The 24735-nt window shown below is 51.4% G+C and overlaps 1 protein-coding gene across 1 annotated transcript; it reads left to right on the forward strand.

Annotated features, from left to right (window-relative positions):
• Positions 1–609: 609 nt before the first annotated feature.
• Positions 610–11964, forward strand: ZNF8 (zinc finger protein 8). Its single transcript, XM_068527250.1, has 4 exons — positions 610–769; positions 5289–5415; positions 5710–5805; positions 10290–11964. The coding sequence occupies exons 1-4, from the start codon at positions 704–706 to the stop codon at positions 11684–11686; spliced, it is 1686 nt and encodes a 561-aa protein (XP_068383351.1). The 5' UTR covers positions 610–703; the 3' UTR covers positions 11687–11964.
• The last annotated feature ends 12771 nt before the right edge of the window (positions 11965–24735 follow it).

Below are 24735 nucleotides of genomic sequence, written 5' to 3' on the forward strand. Positions count from 1 at the left end.
ACCACAGATATGACCCTTCGCAAAGGGAATACCCCAAATTGAGAAACAGAACGTGATCAGCTCTCAGAACCCGCCTGTGCCCCCTCTGGGCCACCAGCCCCCTAAACCTATTCTATTAACAAAATCTTTAAACGTTCATGTAATTGTAAAGCATAGAAATATTTTAAGCACAACGGCAGTGTACGATCCACAGACAAACAAGGAAAGCCCCAGGCCTCCTCCTGCGCCTTTCCAGCTGGGAAGAGCAGGCCCAGATTTCAACCCGGGCCGTGGCATTCCAGGTTGCAGACTGGCTTTCCCATGCCAGGCCACAGGGCGCAGACTGGCATTTGGAAGCGGGGCCGCAGGACGCGGACTGGCATTTGGTCTGGGAGAACGATTCCCCCACCACCGGGGTCCGCAACACGATAGCGACTGGCGCTGGACGCCCCGCCCGCCTAGGCCCACAGCGCGGCGGCCTGAGGGGCCCCATTGGCCGAAGGGCAAGCGAGAGGAAGCCTCCATTGGTCGAAGCCTCGATGAACGAAGGCTTTCATTGGCCGGGGCTGCAGCGCGCTGCACAGCCTTCTGGGAGCTGTAGTTGCAGCGTCGCCGGCGCGGCCGCCATTGTCCGGCGGGCGGCGAGTCCCGCGGTCCCTGTAGCGGGAGCCGCTCTCTGGTTCAGGTTCACATCGGGCGCCTGTCCTCGACCTGTCGGCCCAGGATGGACCCCGAGGAGGAAGCGGCGGCACTGGAGACGGCTACGGGGCCGCCGGCGGAACGGCTCCAGGTACGGCGGAACAATAATAGTAACAATAACAACGACGGCAGCGGGCCCCAGGCCCGGCATCTCCCTCAGCTATTGACCCTTTACCCCTCGCAGCGCACGGTGAGCAGGGTCGGGCGTTATCCCCTGGTCATACGGGGAGACTGAAGTCCAGGTCGGGCGCCCCGACTAGACCAGCTGGTGAGGGGTGGCGTCGGGAATCGAACCCAGGCCTTCCAGTCCCCGAGTGCGCATGCTCCGCAAGTCCTCCCGCCTTTCCGTCCCGGCCTAGAACTTGGGGTCATTCCCGAGGACCGGGCTGGCGCCGCCCCGAAGGCCGACCACCGTGAGGATGGGTAATAGTAACTGGAGTAGAGATGCTTCAACATGCGGAGTCAACCGACACCCACCCAGAGCCCCGCTCCCCGAACCCCCTGGCCCGCGGCCGGGTTCAGCCTCTGGGGTGAGGACAGGTGACCACACACCGCGTTAATGGGGCGGGAGCGACCACCGGGTCTGACCCCTGCGGGGCTGTGGGGGACTGCAGTACAGGCTAGTCTGCTTGCAGGGCCGTCTGGGAAGGCGCCTGATTCAAAGCTCCAGCCTTTCTAGACAAAGTGGCCTCTGTTCTCCATGTAGTGCTGATTCCACGTAGCAGGAACCAAAAGAAATTCATAATTCCTGAAGCTCCGGGTCTTTGAAATTACAGACTTTCTGTCTTTTTGTTGTTGTCTGCGGGGGTTTGCATTTATTTCGCATTTGGTATGCAGAGTGAGACTCTTGACAATCCTAGGTGTGCATGTGTTCAGAGACGTGTTGTTGCAGATTGGCAGGAAATGCAACCACGCTTTAGTTTGCTTTTGCTGTGGATGGCAGGGAGTGAGCAGTGTCAAAGAATACCAGAGCTGGACAGTAGTTAAAGCAGTAAAAACAGATTTTATTTGGGAACTGTTGCAATAGGGAGAAAGAGACTTCAGTATAGAACTGGGCTCTATTCCGAATACAACAGGGAAAAGTGGGTATTTATAGTTGGGGGGGGGGCGGGGGTAATTCTTGCTAAACTGACCTAAAACAGGATTATTGCTGAAGCACCCAAATGAGGGGATGTTATCTGGAGGATTGTGGTGGATGAGGACTTTGAAAAGATATCAAGAGTGATCAGATATGGAGGGTGGGATTCTGCCTAAATCAGTGGATTTTTGGTAAACCTGAGTGATGCAGAAACGGACACAGAAGCCCAGAAGTCAAAGCTTAGTTGGGAAGAGGGTTGTGAGGAGCCAGACTAAAGTTTGGTCAAGGAGAGAGTCTTTGTCAGCAGTGAGAGGCTTAAGAGAAAGTGTGTTCATTATCGGTTGCTGTGTAACAAATAATGAAAAACGTAGTGGCCTAAAACAACAATAAATATTATCTCAGTTTCTGATGATAGGAATCCTGGAATGACTTAGCTGGTGGTTTTGGCTTGGGCTCATGGCAGTCAAGGTGTCAGCCTGGACTGCTGTCACCTGAGACTTGACTGGGTCTGGAGGATCCACCTCCAGGGTGGCTCCGTCACATGACAGGCAGGAGCCCTCTGTTCTTCTCACGTGGGCCTCTGTGCGGAGCTGCCTGGGCGGCCTCGCAACATGGCACCTAGCTTCCCACAAAGTGAGCGATCCAGGAGGGAGCTTTGTGGCAGCTACGGTGTCTTATGACCTGGGGTCAGAATTCACACTCTACTATATCCTATTGGTTACATAAGTCAAACTTGCTCGTATAGGAGGGGGCTACAAAGGGCTGGGGATCCTTGGGGGCCATCTTGGAGGCCAGCCACCACAGGAGGCGAGGACCAGAAGTGGAGGGCTTTGAGGTCCAGTGTATTAGCGTCCTCTGGCTGCCATAACATTACTACAAATGTGGTGGCTTAAAATATATACATTTGTTCTTAGAGTTTTGGAGGTTAGAAGTCTGAAATCACCTTCACTGGGCTGTGATCAACATGTGGGCAGATCTGCCCTTCCTGTCAAGGCTCTAGGGTAGAATCTGTTTCCTTGCCCTTTCCAGCTGTTAGAGCTGTAGACCTTGCATTTTTTGGCTCGTAGCCCTTTGTCCATCTTCAAAGCCAGCAGCATAGCATTTGCTTTAGTGGTCACGTTGTCTTCTGCCTTCTGTAGTTAAATTTCCCTCTGCCTTCCCTTCAGAAGAACATTTGTGATTGAATTTAGGGACCTCCTGGATAATCCAGGATAATCTCCCTATTTTTAAAATCCTTAATCACATCCACAAAGTCCCTTTTGCCATTTATGGTAACGTTCACATGTTCCAAGAACTAGGACCCAGATACCTTTGGGGGCCGTTTTTCAGCCAACCATAGCCAGGCTAAAAGGGGTCATCCTGTATCCAAAGATGGAAAGGGGCCATTCAAGTGTTTTAAGCAGGAATGGCATGGGTTTGAGGAAAACATTCAGGCATCTGGGGGGTGGGGGTAGGAGAGACACTGAGAGCTAACTAAGGCACTGGGTGAGGGGGGAGGATGGGGTCTGACAAAGCCCATCCCTCCAGGACCCAACAGTGCAGAGGAGGAGGAGGTTTGCGGGGGTCTGAAGACCTGGTGGCTGGGCTGTCACTGGTACCCCATGCAGATTAGGTGGTGTGGGTGGGGGCAGGAGGCACAGGGAGCATGTTGTCAGGATTGGAGGACCTTCTGAGTGGGAGGTGAGGATGTGAGGACAGGAGCGGAGACCTCCGTTCCCAACCAAACGGTTCTGCATATTTGCTGCACAATTTTTGTCAGAGCCATGTGCCACCTGTACTATATTTCTTTAATATCTTTAATATTTTTAAATCTGACTGTGTTTTCCTTAAAAGAAAATACAATTTTAAAATTGAAGTATTTGGTATGTGATTTTGACTTGCATTTCCCTGGTGGTGAATGATGTTGAGCATCTTTTCATGTGTTTATTAGCTATTTGTATATTCTTTTATATCTTCTTGAAGAAATACCTATATAGATCCTATGCCCATTTCAATTGGATTGTCTTTATTATTGAGTTTTAAGAGTTCTTTATATCTTGTGGGTACAAGTCACTTATCAGATATATGATTTGCAGTTATCTCCCATCATATGGGTGTCTTTTCACTTTCTTCATAATGTCCTTTGGAACACAAAAGTTTTTAATTTTGATGAAGTCCATTTTACTTATTTTTTTATTTTATTGCTGGTGCTTTTGCTGTTATATCTAAGAATCCTTTGCCAAATACAAGGTTATAAAGATTTAGCACTATGTTTTCCTCTAAGAATTTTTTTTAAAATATTTATTTATTTATTTTGGCTGCACCGGGTCTTAGTTGCAGCATGTGGGATCTTTGTTGCAGCATGCGGGATCTTTAGTTGCGGCATGTGGACTTCTTAGTTGCGGCATGCATGCAGGATCTAGTTCCTGGACCAGGGATCAAACCTGGGCCCCCTGCATTGGAAGCGCAGAGTCTTATCCACTGGACCACCAGGGAAGTCCCTTCTTCTAAGAATTTAATAGTTTTAGCTCTTACATTTATGTCTTTGATCCATTTTGAGTTCAATTTTATATATGGTGTGAGGTAGGGGACCAACTTTATTCTTTTGCATGTGGCTATCCAGTTGTCCTGTAAGAAGTGTTTTACAGCCACTTAATCCCTATCACAGCTCCCAAGGAGTGATTCTTTGTAGACAAGGAAACAAGGAGGCAAAGGTGGGTACCTGCTCTCTGCCTCTCGAGGAAATGGCAGAGCCAAGCCTTTGATCCAGCTTTTAATCATGGCCACAGCCAGCCCACAGAAGGGTTTCATTTGTGGGAAACATTTTAAACACATTGCATAAACTTACCAAAATTTAAAGTTTTCACTTCATAAAATGTGACCGATTTTTCAGCTTCTCACCAGAGATTGGGAATTCTGACCACATGGGGCCTGTGTTTCCCCACAGTCAACTGATTCTGAGTCCCAGCCACCCCTTCAGACAGGTCACACATATTACTCATCACTTCCCGTGTCACCTCTTATAGGTTAAACCCTCTTAAGCTCTTACGTGGGCCCACTTTAGTCACTTGTGAGCCTGCCCAGTCTCTCAAGGCCAGCGAGTTTCTGACCTCAGCTGCACATCCCTCTTTTCAGGGAGGATGATAAGCCTTGCTTTGAATCTGAGGATTTCTTAGTGTGTCAGTTAGTTGTTGCTGCACAACAGACTATCCCAAAATTAGTGGATTAGAACAGTAGCCATTTCTTTAGCCCACAAATCTGCAAGTCAGCAGTTTACACTGGTCTCTGTCGGCACCGGCACCTGTCTGAGATCAGTTGTAGGTCAGCTGTGGTTGGCTTTGATCTTGCCTGGATACTTTCTCATGTCCTCGCCATACAGCCCACCCCCGCATGAGGCAGCCCAGTAGGTGCCCAGTGAAACCTGACTTGCATCGCTCAGAATGTGCACTCTGGACACTGGCCTGCTTGTCTTCACCTTCCCCTCTCCTCCTCCTTTTCCCGAGCACGTTGATGAGGACAGTCCGGCTGATTGAGAGTGTGTGTGATGTTTCAGGAGCCGGTGACTTTCCGGGACGTAGCTGTGGACTTCACCCAGGAGGAGTGGGGGCAGCTGGGCCCTGCCCAGAGGACCCTGTACCGTGACGTGATGCTGGAGACCTTCGGGCACCTGCTCTCTGTGGGTGAGGCCCACTTCCCAAGCTGACAATCAGATTCCTGTGGTGACCTATTCTTCATGGGTTATGGGTCGTAGGGCCTCTGGTGTGAGGACTTGACCTGGGCTAGGGATCAGAGACCTTGAATTCTCATTTCCTGTGGGACATGCGGGTGGGAGGGTGTCTGCCCTTTTCTGTCCCAATGCAAAAACTTATGAGGCGCCCCCATGTCCTGACGGTCAGGAGTCTAGGGCTGGAGCCTGGGCTGGTTCTTCTTCTCCGGAACAGGCTCCCACCTCCTTTGTCTTCCTCTGTTTCCAGGGCCTGAGCTTCCCAAACCCGAAGTCATCTCCCAGCTGGAGCGAGGGGCTGAGCTATGGGTGGCAGAGAGAGGAACTGCCCAGGGCTGCTGTCCAGGTGAGAACCCGCCAAGTGGGAACCCCTAACAGGAGCAGTTGTGCTGCTTGGAAGGGGTGGTGTGTCGGGGTCCCCGAGAAAGGATACAGAGGAAAGTCAGCAAAGGGAAGAGGCCAGTGGGGCCGAGTCCAGAGGGAGCTTCAGAATCTCTCCCTGGACGTGCAGTGAGTTGTGGCAACAGGGGAGAAGTGTTGGCCGCCGGGGAGGCTCAGTATAGGCTCTGTGCCAGGGGGTGTATTGGGGGCTGGTCACGTGGGCACCCCCCACCTGGCACAGACCGAGACTCCAAGCTCCCAGGAGGAAGCAGGTGTTCGCCCTAAACCGTATTGTTGTCGCAGAGCTTGGGCACAGTGAGCCTCTCTGACCAGTTAGGTCTGTGGCAACCCTCCCCAACTCCAAGTTCCCAGACCCAGCCAAAGACCAGCCTTGAAAGCTGGCCCTCTTAGGATGGCAGCCTGGGGCCGGCCCTGTAGCTCTTTCCTGCACGGGCAGTCTGGGCCTGTCCTCCCGTCCCCTGCCTGGAGGGCTCCCAGTGCTCTGAGGCCTCCTCACCCGTGCTCCCCTTTCTCTGAGCTCAGAGACCTCCCGCCTCTCCTCGAGGGGTCAGAACGCACCGCTTCTTCCCTCTCAGGAACCTTCCCAGCGTGCCCTTACCACAGGATCGTTTCTGATGTGTGAACTTGCCCTTCATCCTCTCCGTTTCATTCTTGCATGTCCACAGTCTGTAAACCTCTTCCCTACACCCTTCTGTTCTCTCGGGAACAGAATTGTGTTCAGCCGTAAATTTCTGACAACTGGGCTAGAGCACCTCAGAGCAAGAGAGCAGCATTTTTCTCACGAAGCAGGACCCCAGGGGTGGCCATTGCTGGTGCTGGCTTGGCATTCCAGGAGTGCCAGGGCTGATGGTTCTGATTCTCCTGGCGTTTCCTTGGGGCTCAGCGTGGCTGCAGCAGCTTTGGCCGTCACATCTGTGCTCCAGACAGGGGCAGGAGGAGCTGGGAAGAATGGCGTTAATCACATTTGTCCCCTTTTATCAGAATTCCAGATGTTGTCCATTGAGGTCTCCTTGGTCAGGAGGGGGTCACCCCAGCTGCTAGGGAAGCTGGAAGGAGGGAGTCTAGATTGTCATCACTGGCTTATCCATCCCTTCCCTGGGGCTGGTGCGTTGGTACCCTGACTGCTTTCTGAAAGAAGTGGGCTCTGGCCACGGGATACGTAACCAGCTGTACCTGCAGCCCAGCCTCCCACCTGAAAGCCTCTGACACCATCTGTAGGGAAGCCCTGGTATCTCCACAATAGGGTGTGGCCCGTCACCCGGGGGCAGGACTGACAAGTACCCTGTCTCCTCTGAGGCCACGGAGCCTGTCTGACGTCTTCCAGCCCCGAATGCTGGCCTTCACCCCCAGGCCCTGAACTAACTCCCATCAGGCCAGCCCCCTTCCAGCTGCCAGGTCCCAAGCATGCCATAAAGTTCATCCATGTAAGGTGTACGAGTCCGTGGTTTTGAGCGTATTCACAGGTTGTGCCTCCATCGGCAGCGTCTAGTTCCAGAACATTTCTGCTGCCCAGAAGTTGCCCATTAGCAGTACCGTGGTTGGTTTTTACCCACAGAACACTCCTGGCACCAAACGTGTGGGGTTTCCACATCAACAACCAATTCTCCACCCCTCCAGACACTAGCCGCGTGTCCCAGCGATTCAGTCCAATTCTGACACTGTCTCCGTGGAGCTGGTGCAGACCCCACAGCTTAAGGACTCAGTCCCATAAGGCTGCCCCCACTTCAGACACTGGCCACAAGTCAGGGCCTCCCATACTTCTGACCGACTGGCTGTAAATCAGGAGTTCCCCATGGCCCCCTCAGGTTCAGTAATGTGCTGTAACAACTCACAGACCTCAGGGAAACACTGCTTACATTTACTGTTTTTTTGTAAATGATAATATAAAGGATACAAATGAACAGACAGATGTCAGGGGAGAGGGGCTGAAGCTCCCCATCCTGAAGCTGTCCAGGGGCCCACCAAGAGTCACCTCGTTAGCATAAACTCATATGGTTGAGGGGGACTTATTACAATTAACAAAAGACACTCCTGACCCCTCTCACTAAGGAAATCCCAAGGCTTTTAGGAGCTGTGTGCCGGGGACCAGAGATGAAGACCAAATACATATTTCTCATTAAATGACAATATCAAAGGCAGTCACTCTATCGCCTCATCCCTCCCAGCCCCCGGCAACACTAATCCACTTTCTGTCCATGGATTTGCATATTCTGGATATTCCATTTAAATGGAATCTTACAATATGTGGCCTTTGGTGTCCAGCTTTTTCTTTTTTTCTGTTCGTGTTTGTTTTGTTTTATTTTTTATTTTTTTATTGAAATATAGTTGATGTACGATATTATATAAGCTACAGGTGTACAATATACTGATTCACAATTTTTAAAGGCTGTACCCCACTTACAGTTATTATAAAATATTGGCTAAATTCCCTGTGTTGTATCAATGCAATATATCCTTGTAGCTTATTTTAATACCTAATAGTTTGTATGTGTCTGGCTTCTTTCAGTGAACATCTTGTTTTCAGGGTTCAGTCATGTTGTAGCGTATGTCAGTACTTCATTCCTTTCCATGGCCGCATCATATCCCATTGTATGGATGGACCACACTTACGGGCGTTTGGGTTGTTGCCACTTCTTGGCTCTTGTGAAGTGCTGCTGGAAACATTCCTGTAGAGCTTTCTCGTGGGCTGGCCGGTGTTTTTGTTAAGTACCCTCTGGGTACTGTGCATGGAGTCCGGTTTGGGGGCTGGAGGTGAGCGAGACAGGCGCCTGCTGCCTGGCCAGGCTCGGCTCCTGCGGCACCTGTCCCCCGGCCAGTGCTCCCTCACTGCCTCGCAGCTGAAGCGTGTATTTTGGAGAACCTGCTCCCTGTCAGCTCTAGGAACTGGCTGTGGACATTCTGGTGTGGTGAGATGGACCCTAAGTGAATGAACACATAGAGTGTGCTGTGGACAGGATTCCAGCAGGTGAGGAGGTTGGAGAGGGCTGGGGTGAGCAGGGAGCCTGGCCCCCAAGGATGTCCACGTCCTGATGCCCAGCGCCCGTCCGTTGGATTATTGGGCCAGCCCATGGCAGTCACAGCAGTCCTCTAGTGAGAGAGGCGGGGAGAGGACAGGTGACGTCAGAGAGGGGTTGGCAGGCGCTCCGCTGCTGGCTCTGGAGGCGAGGGCAAGGGCCAAGGAACGTGGGCGCCTCTAGACGCCGGAAACATCCAGGAAACCCATTCCTGCAGTCTCCAGAGGGGGCACAGCCCTGCCAACTCTGGCTCTAGACTCTGCCTTCCAGAGAGTAGGCGTGTGCTGTTGTAGGGGTGAGTGTGTGGTAAGTTGTTCCACCGCCACTTCACGCCTTGCCTGCGTGAGGGGCGATTCTGAAGGATCCGCAGGCCAGGTTCCTCTCCTCCAGGGTGTCCTCAGACAAGAGGGCACCTGCGCTTGGGGATCTGGCCTGTCACACCTGGGTTTTCTGTACTGAGCTACTCGTTCCGCACCCAAGCCTGCTTCTTCTGCGCTTTGTTCAGTGTCTGCCTCCCCAGCTCCGGAGGGTCACTGCCTTGTCCCCAGCATCTAGGGCCAGACGGTAGATATTTTAGGCTTTGCGGGCAACTTGCAGTTGCCGTGTTTGTTTTCTGTCACCGCTGAAACAGATTGCCACAAACACGGCTTAAGACAACATACATTTATTATCTCGCAGTTCTGTCAGACCTGACTGGTTTATCTGCTCTGGGGCCCACGAGGCCAAAGGCAAGGCGTCGGCGGGCTGGGGGTGGGGGGGCTGACTTACTGGGAGGCACAGGAAGAATCCGCATCTAGACACAGGCAGGATCCAGTTCCATGCGGTCACAGGACTGAAGTTCCTGTTTCCTTGCAGACTCAGCTGAGAGCTTCTCTCAGCTTTGAGAGGCACCCGCATTCCCTGGCTCATACCCGCTGCCCAGCCAGCCTCTCCCTTCTACCTCCTTCTGCTTTTTTTTTTTTTTTTTCCTCCTTCTGCTTTTAAAGCTTGAGAGGATTGCTTTGGGCCCAGCCAGCTAATCCAGCATCATCCCCCTATTTTGAGGTTTAAGGTCAGCTGATGTGTAAACTTCATGTCACCTGCAAAATCCCTTGATAGCAGTACCTGGATGACTGCCTGAACAGCCACCGACAGCTTCAGAATCCCGCCCATCTCTGTCACATATTTTTTTCCTACAGCCCTTTAAAAACATAAAAAGCATCGGTCGCTTGGGGGCTATAGTTGGCCATCTCCTGATCTGGCCCATGGCAGGTGCTCAAGAAGTTTTTGTTGAAAGGATGAATGAGTGAAGCTGTGTTTGCAGACAGGGCACTGGGGTCAATGTGAGAGCAGAATTGAGAGGTGAGGCAAGAGGTTAGGTCACAGGCCCAGGGTGTGTCCACCAGCCCCTCACAGCTCTTGGGTTTTCTTTCAGGCTGGGAGCCTGGACCTGAAGGCCGAGCACCGCCCCAGGAGCAGGGCCTTCCTGAGGAGAAGGGGCGGGAAGGCTTCCTGGGGGAGGCTCCATGTCCCGCTACACCTGGGGAAGACTGGGAACGTGAGGGCCGGGTACAGGGGCCCGAGAAGGACCAGGGTAATTTGAGGCAATTGGAATTCAGCCTCAAGGGAGCACTGGTTCAAGATGGAAGCCACGAAAGTCTCAGACTTGGGGAAAACTGTGTCCTGCGTCCAAACCCAAATCCCCTCGCAGAGACTTCCAGGACAGAGTGTTTGTGTGCTCCCGACTCAGGGCTTACAAGCTCGCAGCAGAACCCGAGTCCAGTCGGTGAGCGGATGGGCTCCTCGGGAGGACGGCTGCATGACAACAGTGACCGCAGCAACTCTTCTGGTCAGGCGGTTCTGGAGCCAGAACCCGAGCCTGCGCGCAGCCAGGTGCCGGACAAACCCTACAAGTGCGCGGACTGCGGCAAGTCCTTCAACCACAACGCGCACCTCACGGTGCACCGGAGGATCCACACGGGTGAGCGGCCGTACGCGTGCAAGGAGTGCGGCAAGGCCTTCAGCCAGAACTCCTCGCTGGTGCAGCACGAGCGCATCCACACGGGCCACAAGCCCTACAAGTGCGCGGACTGTGGCAAGTCGTTCTGCCACAGCACGCACCTCACGGTGCACCGGAGGATCCACACCGGGGAGAAGCCCTACGCGTGCCAGGACTGCGGGCGGGCCTTCAACCAGAACTCGTCCCTGGGCCGCCACCGGCGCACGCACACCGGGGAGAAGCCGTTCACCTGCAGCGTGTGCGGCAAGGCCTTCTCGCGTACCACGTGCCTGTTCCTGCATCTGAGGACGCACACGGCCGAGAGACCCTACGAGTGCAGCCGCTGCGGCAAGGGCTTCCGGCACAGCTCGTCCCTGGCGCAGCACCAGCGCAAGCACGCCGGCGAGGGCCCCTACGACTGCCGCCAGAGGCTGGCCTTCGAGCCCACGCCGGCGTGGCCGGAGCCCCTGACCCCTGGGGAGGGGGCTCCCCGCAGCGACAGGCCCTTCAGGTGCGGCCAGTGTGGCAAGTGTTTCACGCAGAGCTCGCACCTCATCCGACACCAGATAACGCACACCAGGGAGGAGCCCCGAGGCCGGGGCCGGCGGCGCCCGCAGCCCTGCGGCCGGAGCCCGCACCTCGGGCGGCACCAGCTCGGGCCCACGGGCGAGAGCCCCGGGGCCGGGACGAAGGCAGGGCAGCCCGCAGGCAGGGCACTGGCCCTGTTTGACATCCACGAAATCATGCAAGAGAAAAACCCAGTGCATGTTATTGGGGTGGAAGAGCCTTCTGTGGGCACGTCCGTGTTGTTTGACATCAGAGAATCCACCTAGGGGAGAAACTCTGCGGATGACTTTTGAACCACAGGTACAAAAATGTGGTAAGTCCTACAAGGTGTATTTATGGAAGGGGGACTGGGGTAGAAATGCCCTCTGATTTCCTAAGGAAATGACGCTTCCCAAACACCTGAGATCAGTGGTTCTCCGATCTATCAAGCCCAGTACCCTGAAATGAATTCACAGGTAATGTAACCCACTCACGTGTAATGTTGAAAAATCCATACGTGCCCCCATTTTGTAAAGGATAATTAAAGCGAAAGTAATTTACAGTAGGGTAACGTGTGCTAAGTTGGTGGTATCTCTCCCTGTGACCTTGTGGCCGTTGTGCCCGGAGACCTGGGGCATTGCCTGTTGCCGTCCAGTACACGGGGTGTAGTGTTGACCATGGAAACATTACGAGAAGCATTCCTGTGTGGGTGTGATTTCCCAAAGTGGTGACTAACTCTTGGAAAAGGTTTGAACAAAACAAAATGCCAGTGCATTTCTGGAAGGTTTATGTATAACATTTGAACTTTCAGGAGTTAATTGGTTTGTACATGGAGTCGACCCAGGGTCTCAATTCATACATTACAGACAGGTGGTTTCACACATACATACACGGTCCCTGGGGGCCAGTTCTGCACTTCAGAGTCATTAGAGCATACGTGGCAGCCACACTCATGCCCAAATCAAGTGTCAGAGGAGCCCCCGTGAAATTCCACAGCGTTCCCTGTGGGTGTCACAGCTCTCGCTGGAAACCATCGCCTTAGAACAGCAGTGTGGCCTATGATGGAGGTTGTCACTCAGAGTGCTTTTGTTCCCCAGGAGACACTTGATAATGTCTGGACGAATTTTGGTTGTCATGACTGGCAGAAGGGAGGGGTGCCCCTGGCATCCAGTAGGGGAGGCCAGGGGTGCTGCTGAACATCCTATAAAGCCCCAGACAGCCCCTCAGCAAAGAATCACATGGCCCTGAGGTGGAGAAACCATGCCCAGCACAAGAGCCGATTTCCCCCAGACTCTGTAAATTGATTGATCAGGGCTGTATTAACAATCCTATACATTTGATTTTAGCAAGTGCTATCATGAGCATGTGCACAACATGTTTTTTAGTAATTTTTTTTCACTGTTTTGTAGCATTCGTAGTTGGTATGAAGGAAAAGAATCCACTTATTTTTCTGAGTAATCTAAATTTTAACATTTTATTTTGGACATTCCATGTAAAACGTGGATAATACATTTTCGCTGGCACCCCTGCCTGCCACGGGATTATTTTTACATCAGCCCCAGAAATCTTGTCATTTCATCCATTTTTCTGGATATCTCTAAAAAGCATGGACTTTTAAATATGTATATAAAATCATGTTAGCCCATGCTGACAGAAACCATTTTCATAATCATTCTGAGGCATCATTTGCCTTTTTCACCAAGTTGATGTTTGCACTGATAGTGCAAAAGCAACAGTGGGTAAAATTGCCAGAGCCTGAGTGGGAATCAAGGAAGTGGTCCCAAGGTCGTTGTTCATATTTTTCCCTCCCCGGCATTTCAGTAAAGGAAAAAAAAAATGTTGGTTTCATTTAAGAATGTCTGTGATGAAGCAGGAAAAATGATTAATTTCATTAAATCTCGAGTAAAACTATATTACCATTTTCACATCTAAACAGAAATAACAGTAATTCCTCAATATATTATTAAATATCTAGTGTTCAGATGGTCCTGGTTGCCTCATAAATTTTGTTTTGTTTTCTATTTGGTTTGTTCTAATTATGATCTAAACAAAAATCACACAGTGCATTTGCTTAATATTTTTCTTAGGTCTCTTTTAATCTATAGGTGTCCCTTCTTTCTTTTTCTTTTTTAGTCTTTTATATGTTGGGGGAAACAAACAACAGGATAACCTAAATTTTGTCCCCATCCCAAGCCTGCCCATCAGACCCTCCTTGGCCTGGTGGAGTGACTTCTGATTTGGCGTCAAGTCACCAGGCTGTGCTGAGGGGCTGTGTGAATGGTGTGACTCACTGTTCTGTTCTCAAAGTTCGTCTGCCCCATCTCAAGCACGGCTCCCCATCTTGCTGGGGTCTCTGCTGGAAGACCTTCAGAAGACCTTTCAGCTGTCAATGCCCAGGAGAGAGAGACGTCTGAGAAAGTGGTTTATTTGTATGCGATGCAGAACATTCTAACATGACCATTTTCATGTCCACAATTGGAAACTTCATCTGGATCATCTTTTTGCTTTCCTCCAACTTTACCCCTCAGGAAAGCAAAGCCTTGTGACCTTTGTCTATGCTGTTCTTGACATAAAGAAGAACACTGTGTTCGAGATGTGATCCTTGGTATCTCATAGCAGAAAGGATGTAAAAAACCAAGGATTTAAACCTGCCTGCTTTCTAACCTACACTGAAAGAGTGAAATGCCCATCCCACCGGGACGCTATGTCGTGTGCTCCAGTTATACAGCACGGTTGCCTTTTTTTGTTTGTTTGCTGTTCCCACTGCAGCTGAGTTCTAGTGAAGTTAAACACAAACCATAAACATCAGAAATTGGAAGGAAGGAAAATTGGTCATGGCACATCTCAGCTTGTGGAAATTGTTCCTAACAATATCCACAGAAGGAATGTTGGATTGGCAGAGCGTCAAGCGGAATGGAAGAAGTATCATCGTGGAAGGATGGAAGGATACAGCGGCAGTTCTGAGACCTCCGTCAGAATGGCAGCACCAGAACTCTCACTGCCGAGACGTGATGGCTGAGTGTCAGGACCCCGTCAGAACTTGCTCGTGTCCGTTTCTGTTCTTTGGGGGCTGTGGGTGTCCCAGCAGCGGGGTCTCCATCCCGGCAGAGCTGGCCTCCAGGACGCTCAGAGCCAGCCTCCCTGCTCGTCTCCAGAGGCTCCACAAGAGCCCTCGAAGCCGCGCGTTTGCTTCTCTGCGCCCACCTGTCCTCTGGGCTTGTCCTCACGGACTTCCCTTGTCAGCTCTCCCTGTCACAACACCTCTGTCCTCACGGCTTAGCCTGCACCACCTGCCACTTCATTCTTAGCAAATAACCTATTTCCATGGCTCAGAAAAGGTGTGTTTTCAGACAGGCAGTGCCTCACAGTTCTGTGAGGCGGTGCCACTTTACGTACAAGGAAAATGAGGCACAGGACCAAAGCAGCCATGGCCAGCTCGCACAGCTAGGAGCCAGCACTTGAAGTCGGCATCCCGTTAAGAGCGGCTTAAACAGATCACGCTGCTTCCTCAGGGCCTCAGCTACGTCAAAGGCAGTGTCTTCTCTCCCACCCCGTCCCTCCTCATCGCAGGGAGACTGCTGCAGCCTCAGCGCTTGCGTCCACAGTCAGGCCTGCAGGACGGGGAAAGGGCAGGCCTGTGCTCATCTCTCCACTGAGGTTTCAAAGAAAAGCCTTTCCCCGAAGCTTCCAGCCGTTGCTCCTTATGTCTCACTGGCCAAGCCTGGGCCACAGGGCGCCGCCTAACTACGAGGGCACTTGGAAAGCTAGTGTTCAGCTTCTCTAACCTCTGTGGCTGAGACTGCACCAGAGGAAGGTCTCGGGAAGCGGGTAGTGGATAGGCAGCTGGCAGCGCCCTCAGCCCTCCTCCTCCAGCCTCTTCTTGGAGGAGTCGCTCGTGCTCCCCACTTCCTGATCAGATGCCGCCACCGCCTCGCGGCTCCGCCTCTTCATCCCCTGGATTGTTCAGCCTGCCGGCCAGGCCCCCTTCCCTATAATGCTCGGTCCCCTGGCATCCTGGAACACGCCACTCTTCCAGATCCCTTCTACCTCTTGAGGGGCTTCTTGCCCTCCCCTCCCCTCCCCTCCCCTCTTAAATGTTGGGGTCTCTGGGGTGTGGTCCCCGAGGCCCCTTGCGTGCTCTGCTCACTCCCAGATGTCCTCGTCCACACCCATGGCTCTGTGCTGCTCACGCCCACATCTTGGTCTCTGAGCTTCAGGCTAGAACAGCACCTGCTTGCTGCTGGGCAGTTCCCCTAGGTGTCCTGCGAAGTCCCGGAACACAGCCTACCTGGAGGGAAAGGCCATTTTCCAGGCCAAACCTGTTCCTCCTCCCCTGGGCCCTTGCACGGGGATGGTTGCCACCCGCCACCCCACCCCTCAAGCCAGAAGATAGATATCCTGTTGGTTTTACCATCTAAACATCTCAGCTGTCTTCATTCCGTTCCATTCCCACTGCCACCACTGGTGCAGGATGGCCATGAGAGGGGGAGTGACATGACACCAAGTGGCCTGGCCACCAGAGCCCTCCCCACTTCTGACTTTCCCTCCTCACGGCCCCATCAGCGGTGTGGGGTGCAGACTCGGAATGCTCCCCCCACCAGTGTGCTCTGAGGAGGGGAGACCCTGCGGTAACTTCACAGCTCTGGACAGCTTGGAATCCAGGCCTGCATTTGCCCCGTTCCCTCCGCCTTGGCCCGAAAAATGGCAGCTGCCGAAGGGTCATGTTTCCACAGTTCTCAGAGTGGACACTGGGTGGGCTGAGGCTACAGTGGCCTCACCAGGTAAGCCTGGAACAAGCTTGTCACCGTTGCCATTTGCCACCCTCTCCCGTGCACTGCAGATCTTTGGGAATTTTCCATTTCTCTTTTCGGGTCACGTTTTCTAGGCATCATATTCCTACTGATTTCCTTACAGATGCTTTGAAACCAAGTCAGATAAGAAACTCCTCAGGGGAAATTACTATAAACTAGGGAAAATATATGGTTTTATCAGTTTGTCAAAGTAATGCAAATTCTTTGTAGCAAAACCTGTAAAATGCACAAAAGTAAAATACACGTAAGTATGGAGGTTTATTTAAAATTTAATTCCTCATACCTCCACCATCCAGAGACGGTCATTACCGTAAGATTTTGTTAATTTTCCTTGTAATTTTTTCTTGAAATATACATGTGTGTATACATAGAGTGAACACTAAATCTTACACACACAACAAAAATATTTATGTGTAGTTATCTTGTGTTTAGAAAATTAAAATCCCTTCTGTTTCTCTTGTAACATGTGCTTCTTACTCTATCTGGAACATTTTCCTCTGAAAATGGATTTCATGTAGCTTTTTAAATTACCTTTCAGGAGGATCGTAACAATGTGACCTCCACCCAGCATCTTACCAGCCTTGACTTTTAGCCAAAAGGGGGAGGAGGGACTCATACACATTTCTGAAGGAGCATGAATTGATACAGCCTCTGTGAAGGGCACTTTGTTGGTTGCTGTCTAAATTACAAACACTTTGTCTCAGCAAGCCAGTTGCTGATGATGAATCCCACAGATATATTTGTGCCCGTGCAAACTGTTTGTATGTAGTTTTAACCGTGGCATTGACCTCAAAAGTGAAAATTTGGAAACAACCTCAGTGTCCGCCACATGGAACTGGCTAAGTGATTTATGGTGAACTGGCTGCCTTTTACACAGCCCTTAAAGTGGGGGCTGTCTTTATGAACTGTGGAAAAGAGCACCAAGATTGTTAAGTGAAAAGGTGTAAAACAGTTTGTATGGTGTGTTTCCATTTGTGTAAAGAAGAAGCCATTGCTTACGCACAGACACACACACACACTATATCTGAAGGGTACAGAGTGAACATACTACCATACTACTTGCTCTTGGGGAGGAGAAGTGAGGGGAAAAGGATGAGGAATAATTTTCACTCTATATCTTTTGATATTTTTGGAATTTTGAAACATGTAAAAGTATTACCAGTTCAAAAAATAAATTTAAACAAAACCTTAATTCTTTCAAATTAAACTAAGTTTGTTCATTTGTTTCATTGTTCACTGTCTGTCTCCCCCCAGTTAAATGTCCCCATGACTGTGTGTCTTGGCCACACCTGTTCTGTATATATGCACACGTGTGTGTTGAGCTAACAGGACCAACTGAGTGTAATAAAACAGCCTAGACTCCATAAAGTCTCCTGCAAGCTAGTTGTAGCACATACATTTCCCATCAATAAACCAATCTATAGTAGGAATAGAAGAAAGTTTTATTTGAGCCAAACTGAGGACTATAGCCTGGAAGACAGCCTCTCAGATAACTCTGAGGAACTGCTCCACTGAAGCAGGGTTTTCAGTGCAGTTTTGTATCTTCTCAGAACGAAGAGCGTCAGAGAAGTCAAAGATACCTTCCTTCAAGGTTTCTAAAAACAAAACCAATCAGATCAACAGTGAGTCAGGGGGCTTCCCTGGTGGCGCAGTGGTTAAGAATCCGCCTGCCAATGCAGGGGACACGGGTTCGAGCCCTGGTCCGGGAAGATCGCACATGCTGTGGAGCAACTAAGCCCGTGAGCCACAACTACTGAAGCCCGCGCTCTAGAGCCCGTGAGCCACAACTACTGAAGCCCGCGCGCCTAGAGCCCATGCCCCACAACAAGAGAAGTCACCGCAATGAGAAGGCTGCGCACCGCAACGAAGAGTAGCTCCCGCTCGCCGCAACTAGAGAAAGCCCGGGTGCAGCAACGAAGCCAAAAATAAATAAATAAAACATAAATTTAAACAAACAAACAAAAAACAGTGAGTCAGCATGGCCTTGGCACCTGGGAAGGGAGCCTTATTGAAGGAGGACCGGCATTGCTGTCCCAGGAAGGAAGGCATTTAATCTTTATTTTTAACATGGACATTCTTTACTTCTGGTCAGTGCACCCTTTTCTTTAATGATTAAAGCAGATGTACAATATGTGTGTGATAGGCTGCAAACAGGCTTAAGTTTTAGTTAGCAAAAAAGTAAAGTTAAACCGTGTACAAGCCAGAATGACTTCCCCGTACCTCAATACATGAAAATTTCTTCCATTAATACTTATACACGTATATGTGTGAGGAGGAAGAGGAAAAAAAGTACATACGTTGCATATCTAAAAGGACACAGGAAACTGTGCCTGTCACTGTATGTCCAGTCCTCCAACCTCCCCCCCCACCCCCACCCCCGGGGAAGACGGACTGACACGTCCCCACGCTCTTTCTTTGGCGGTGCACTTGGACTTCATTTCCCAGAAGGCCCTTCACCCTATGCCGGCTGTTTCCAGGCACGGAGCGCGCGGGGGCCGCTGGGAGATGAAGTCCCCAACCACCGGCGCTGGGCGGAAGCGGCCTTAGTGAGCCTGCACAGGGCGGCATGCGCGAGAGTGGGGGCGTCCTCCCACTCTGTGGTGAGTCCGCGGTCCCAGCGGGTTGGCGGTGCGAGTGTGAGGAAGGGGGAGGCCCGTGTGTGCAGGCGGTGGGGCCCAAGGGGCGTGGACCGGGGCGGCCGGGCTGTGGGGGAGGGGAGAGAAGAGGCGGTGTTGCCACGGGGTGGGGGTAGGGGAGCGACCTGTGCTGGCAGTTGAGACCTCAGGTATGCATCCGAACGCGACCCCGCATGTGTGACACCGCCTATGTATGCAGGTGTGACCTCAGGTGTGTGCCTATATGCCCTGAACCCGTAGCCACCACTCCCCCGTTCACCTCCTCCCCAGCCCCTGGCAACCATTAATCTACCTTCTGTCTCTGTTCTGGACATTTCATATAAATGGGGTCCTACAATATGTGCTTTTGTGTGTGTGCTTTTCTCACTGAAAGTAATGTTTTCCAAGTCCATTCATGTTGTGCTGTGTATCAGTACTTACTTCATTTTTGTAGTTGAATAATATTCCATCGTATGGAAAAATAGACCAGTTTGTTTACTCAAGCGTCGCTGCTGTGAACACAGGTTTGTGTGTGGACATATGTTGTCAATTCGGGGGACTGAGGCAGTTGGTCCGTCCCAGGGGAGCCCATGTGTCTGGCTGTGGCCACACCCACTCCCTGCTGCCTGTGCCCAGCCAGCAGTACTTCATTTACCAGAATCCCAGCCCTGGGCCCCAAGGTTCAAGCCAGAAGCTTGGAGCCCCGCTGCTGTGTGAGAAGTAGACTCTGGGAACAGGAATCCATCCCTGCCAGTGTCACCTACAACCTGGCTCCTCAGCCTGAGACCAAGACCACTGTCCTGTATCTGCTGAGGCCAAGCAGCCCAGAGACAGAGCACAGTGGCAGGTGATGGAGCCCGAGGCACCAGGTGAGGCAGACGGCAGGGTGGTGGTCACAGGGCTGGACATTTTTCAGAAACCAAATCTCCCTCAAAATATGTCCTGCTCCTTGCCTTCCTCCGCCTGGTCCAGACCACCACCCCCTCACAGGTCTCTGCCACCCTTTGCCCCTTCCATCTCTCTCCACATAAGACTGGAGGGGTCTTTAACCCTGAATGGTGAGGCCACCCCTCCCCTTAAACCCTCTGTCACTGCCCAAGTCATCAGAGTAGGGTCAGCAAACTCTCCCTGTAAAGCACCAGATAGCAAGTATTTTGAGCTTTCCAGTCCAAGAGGCAAAATCACGGATGTCGTATAGGTTCTTATCTAACAAGAGAGAAAACACACATCCACACTGTCTTCTTTCTTCGTGACGAAATCCACGACTTTGTTGATGGACACTGAAATCTGACTTTCATGTAACATTTGTCTTCTTTTCACCTTTCCCCCCCAGCCGCTTAAAAATGTAAAAACTATTCTTAGCTCATAGACCGTACAAAAACAGGCAACGGGGCCGTGTTTGCTGACCCCTGATTTGAAACAAATTCACACATCTTTCCATGCCTTCCAGGCCCTGCATGACCTGACTTCTACCTGTTTTCCAGGCCTTCCCTATGGCTCTCCCTTTGCCCATCATTCTCCTCCTCCACCCCACCAGCCACTCGATAGGGTATAAGCTTAGCCATTCAGAGGCCTTCCCTGGCCACCCAAACCCACATTACGCTTTTATCTCTTACCACGTTTGAACACTTTACACTTGTTCCCATTCATCACAGACTGTAAATTTCATGATGTGGTGCCCAATCCGTGGAGTACTTGTTAAATGAATGAATGAACAAACAGCCTCCCACAAAAGGTACTATTACCCCATTTTACAGATAGAAAACTGAGGCCCCAGGGGAACTGAGCAGCCCAAGGTCACCCATCAGGGAGTGGTGAAGGTGGGTTTGATCCTAGATCTGACAGACTCCACTTACCCACCTCTCTCGCTGTCCCCAGCTTAGCAATGACACCGGGAGGAAGGAAGGGCGCACTGGGCCCCAGGGATCTGCTCACCACTCTCACCCCTGTGGGGAGGGGCAGAAGGCCTCTGTCAGCCGTTCCCTCCTGGGAGTCTCTGTCAGGACCTGAATTCAAGACAGCTGGGACTACGATTTTCAGCCCTCTTGAGTACTCGCCCACCTGGTAGCTCCGCTTCATCCCCAACCGTCCCGGTAACAAGGGATCCTGAAATGTGCCTTCTGCCGCTGCCACCCATGAGCCTGAGAGAGCTTGGAGCTGAGACTTCATACTGTTACACAGCACATCATTCACTTTGTACGAAGTTCAAGAATAGGCACAACTCACGCGCTGTCAGAAATCCCAGCAGTAACCACCTCCTGGCTGGGGAGGGCATTGCCTGGAGGGGAGCCAGGAGGGGTCTGTCCATGGTGCTGAAACGCCCCAGGGCTGAACTTTCCAACTGGTATCTTTTGAGCCACGTTGTACGTATTGAAATCTGCATTAAATAAATAAACTTAAAAATCACAAATCTAGTTTCTCAGTCACATCACCTGCGTTCCTACTGCTCAGGAGCCACATGGGGCTGACGGCTGCCAAATTCCATCCTCACAGAAAGTTCTAGAGCTTGATCTGGACGGTGGTTACACAGGTGTGTGCATTGCTCAGAACTCATTGAGCTGAGCCCTGATATCTCTCTTTTTAAAAATTACCGTTTTGAAGGCACAGACTCAAGTCTGACTGCCTTGTTTCAAATCCCCACCTACCCATTATTTGCTTCACAACCTTAGATTTAACCCCTCTGTGCCCCCGTTTTCCCCCACCTTTATAACAGAGGGTAGTGACAGTATCTGATTGTCCCCACATTAGGGAACTGGGCCAGTGTGGCACAGAGAGCCTTTGAGAAGCTCACAGGCTGGGGGTGGCATGGGGCTGCAGCTCGGGGACTCAGCCTAGGCTCAGGGACAGGTCTGAGGCCCAGCCCCCAAGCATCAAATCAGAGGGCTGCTTTCTATGGAGCCCTGAGCCCCATGACCCCTTGCCCAGCCTAGGAGCCAGGCGGGGATGCAGGGTGTAAAGGCGGTGTGGCCTTGGGCAGCAAAGGCCCTGTGAGCTGTTCCCGTGTTGTGTTTCATTTCACAAAGACTTTTCACAACGTAATGCTGTCCATCCTCCCGGAGACTGTCCCTGCTGTACCTGAGAGGAAACAGGCCCAGAGGTCCAGGACTTCCTGGTCCAAGTGTGCATCTTCCCCGGGTCACCCTGGATCCATGGTGGCTGTGCAGACCCCTGCACCAGAGCCGAGGTGGTGTGCCACATCCCCAGACTAATTCCAGGGGCACAGATCACCCCATCTGTCCGTGTGAACTCAGGCGTCTTCCCCTCTTGATGCCTCAGTTTCCTTCCTGTCAAATGGGTCAGGTAGTGTTGCCTCACTCGTAGGGGCAGAGTGACGATCAAGCAAGCTGATGGAAGGTTCCCACAGCGCGCCTGGCACAAAGCAAACGTTGGGGGCTGTGGTTCCGTGAGCCCTGGAGGGCGAACAGGAGGGAGCAGGCCGAGGGCAGGCAGCACAGGAGCAAACGCCTGTGGGAGGGTCTGGACTGGGAGGGCCAGGGTCCCTGGGAAAGGGGCCACTGGCTGGCAGGGCTTCTGGGTGAGGGGACTTTGAGGCTGCGGTCCCTGGGGTCTGAGGGCAGATCTGGCCTCCCTCAAGCCCCTGCCCTGCCCTCCCCCAGCTCCTCCCTCTCAGGGGAGGATCGAGGACCATAAGCCTGAGGCCCAGGACTCCACACTCCTGGCAGCTGCCGTCCACGTGAGTCTCCAAAATGCCAGTGTTCTCAGCAGGCACACCCGTTTCCGTTCCTGCTTCTGCGCCACTTCACCTCCGAGCTGAACTGGAGCTGCAGCCCCCAGGGAGCGTGGGTCCTGGGGCAGGGCCAGCCTCCTCCTCTCCCTCCATCAGCCAGTGCATGCCTCCAGACGGTGAGCCCTTAGGGGAATTCAGGATGGAGAAAAACAGGAAGCATTCTGTGGATAACACAGAATGTTTTCCATTCTGTGCTTTGGATACTGGCCCTGGATAGTTAAGATACATATCTAAGGAATAATTTCAATGAACCCAGACTCTTGCATCTTCCCCACACATAGAAAAGCACTAACGTTATTAACTTGAGGTGTTTGTTCTTTGCGATTAGCAGTAATCTTTTGATGTTCGACTACATGTTTTGTTGTTTGTTTGTTTGTTTTTCCAGCAAAAAGAACTTCTCTATATCCTGGCTCCTCCCTTACCTCTTTGAACAATGTTACTGTGAACATTTCTGTACAAGATTTTGTGTGGACCTATGTTTTCATTTCTCCACTAAACTGTTTTCCACAGAGGCTGCATCATTTTACGTTTCCACTAGCAATGTATGAGGGTTCCTCTTTCTCCACATCCTCACCAACACTTGTTACCTGTCTTTCTGATCATAGCCATCCTCTCGGGTGTGAAGTGGCATCACAGTGTGGCTTCGATTTGCATTTCCCTGATGACAAAGAATTTACATTTCCCTGATGACAAAAGACGTTGAGCATCCATTCATGTGCTTATTGGCCATTTGCATGTTTTCCTTGGGTAAATGTTACTGTCTTTGCCCATTATTATTTTATTTATTTATGTAGCCACACTGTGTGGCTTGCAGAATCTTAGTTTCCCCACCAGCGATGGAACCTGGGCCCCCAGCAGTCCTAACCACTGGCCCACCAGGGAATTCCCTGCCCATTTTTCAATTGGGTTATTTAGGGACTTTGTTGTTGGGTTATTTGAGTTGTAAGAGTTCTTTATATATCCTGGATGCAAGTTGTGTGTTTGTGTGTCTGTGTGTCTTTGTGTGGGTCTGCATGTCTGTGTGAGCCTAGGTGTGTGGCTGTGTCTAACAGGTACAACTCTGCCTCCCACCATGGACATGGAGAAGCAGAGGGCGTCATGATCATCTGCGAAGAGGGGAGGGTTTATTATCTCCCTGTTACAGAGAAGGAAGTAGAAGGCCAGATAAATGAAGTCATTTGCCCATAAAAGAGTTAACGAGGCAGAACTGGGAATTGAAATCAGCTGGGTCCCTCTCCATAGCCTTTGCTTCCTACTGCATCATGCTGTTTCTTATCCAGTGGCTCTCAGCCTTGCCTGCACATTAGAATCATCTGGAAACTTTTAAAAGTCTGGATGGGGGCTTCGCTGGCAGTCCAGTGGTTAAGACTCCACGCTTCCACTGCAGGGGGCACGGGTTCGATCCCTGATCGGGGAACTAAGATCCTGCATGCTGCATGGTGTGGCCAAAAAAAAAAAAAAAAAAAGTCTGGATGCCCAAGCCAAACCCAGACCAATGAAATTAGGATCTGTAATAGGCAAAATAATGCCTCCCCTGCCCCCCAAGTTGTCCACATCCTAATCCTCAGAACCTGTGAGTATGTTACCTTACATGGCAAAAGGGAATTTGCAGATGGGGAAAGTATCCTGGATTACCAGGTGAGTCCAGTGTAATCACAAGGGTCCTCATAAGTGAAAAAGAGATGCAGGAGGGTCAGTCAGAGAAGGGGATGGAATGACGGCGAGGCAGGTGCACAGAACAAGGAATGAGGGCAGCCTCTAGAAGGTGGAAGAGGCAAGGAAATGGATTTCTCCCTTAGAGCCTCTAGAAGGAACACAAATGCCAACATGGTGATTTTAGCCCAGTGAGACCCATTTTGGGCTTCTGACCTCCAGAAACCTAAGATAATAGATTTTGGTTGTTATGAGCCACTGCATTTGTGGTAATTTGTTACAGTAGTGTGATAGGAAACTAATACAGCCTCTTTAGACACAAACCAGACCAGTTAGCAGAGCCAACTGCACCCACGTGTATAATAGGAAGAAGGACATGACGGTTCATAGAAGTGATGAAATAGGAACCAGGAAAATCTGGGGTTCCCTTCACCGGTGGGAGGCAAGTTAGGCTTGGAGGCGGGGAGGTATCAAGGCAAGTGCCGCAAGACATCAGTGATGTGAAGTTG

This window comes from Eschrichtius robustus, chromosome 19 (genome assembly GCF_028021215.1).
Source record: "Eschrichtius robustus isolate mEscRob2 chromosome 19, mEscRob2.pri, whole genome shotgun sequence".
In the NCBI taxonomy this organism is placed as follows: Eukaryota; Metazoa; Chordata; class Mammalia; order Artiodactyla; family Eschrichtiidae; genus Eschrichtius; species Eschrichtius robustus.

Excerpts from the sequence above, each read along its gene's own strand:
- ZNF8 (XM_068527250.1), top strand. The coding sequence starts at position 704 with ATGGACCCCGAGGAGGAAGCGGCGGCACTGGAGACGGCTACGGGGCCG. Across the intron at positions 770-5,288 it reads CGCCGGCGGAACGGCTCCAG|GAGCCGGTGACTTTCCGGGA; the intron begins GTACGGCGGAAC and ends GTGATGTTTCAG. Across the intron at positions 5,416-5,709 it reads CGGGCACCTGCTCTCTGTGG|GGCCTGAGCTTCCCAAACCC; the intron begins GTGAGGCCCACT and ends CTCTGTTTCCAG.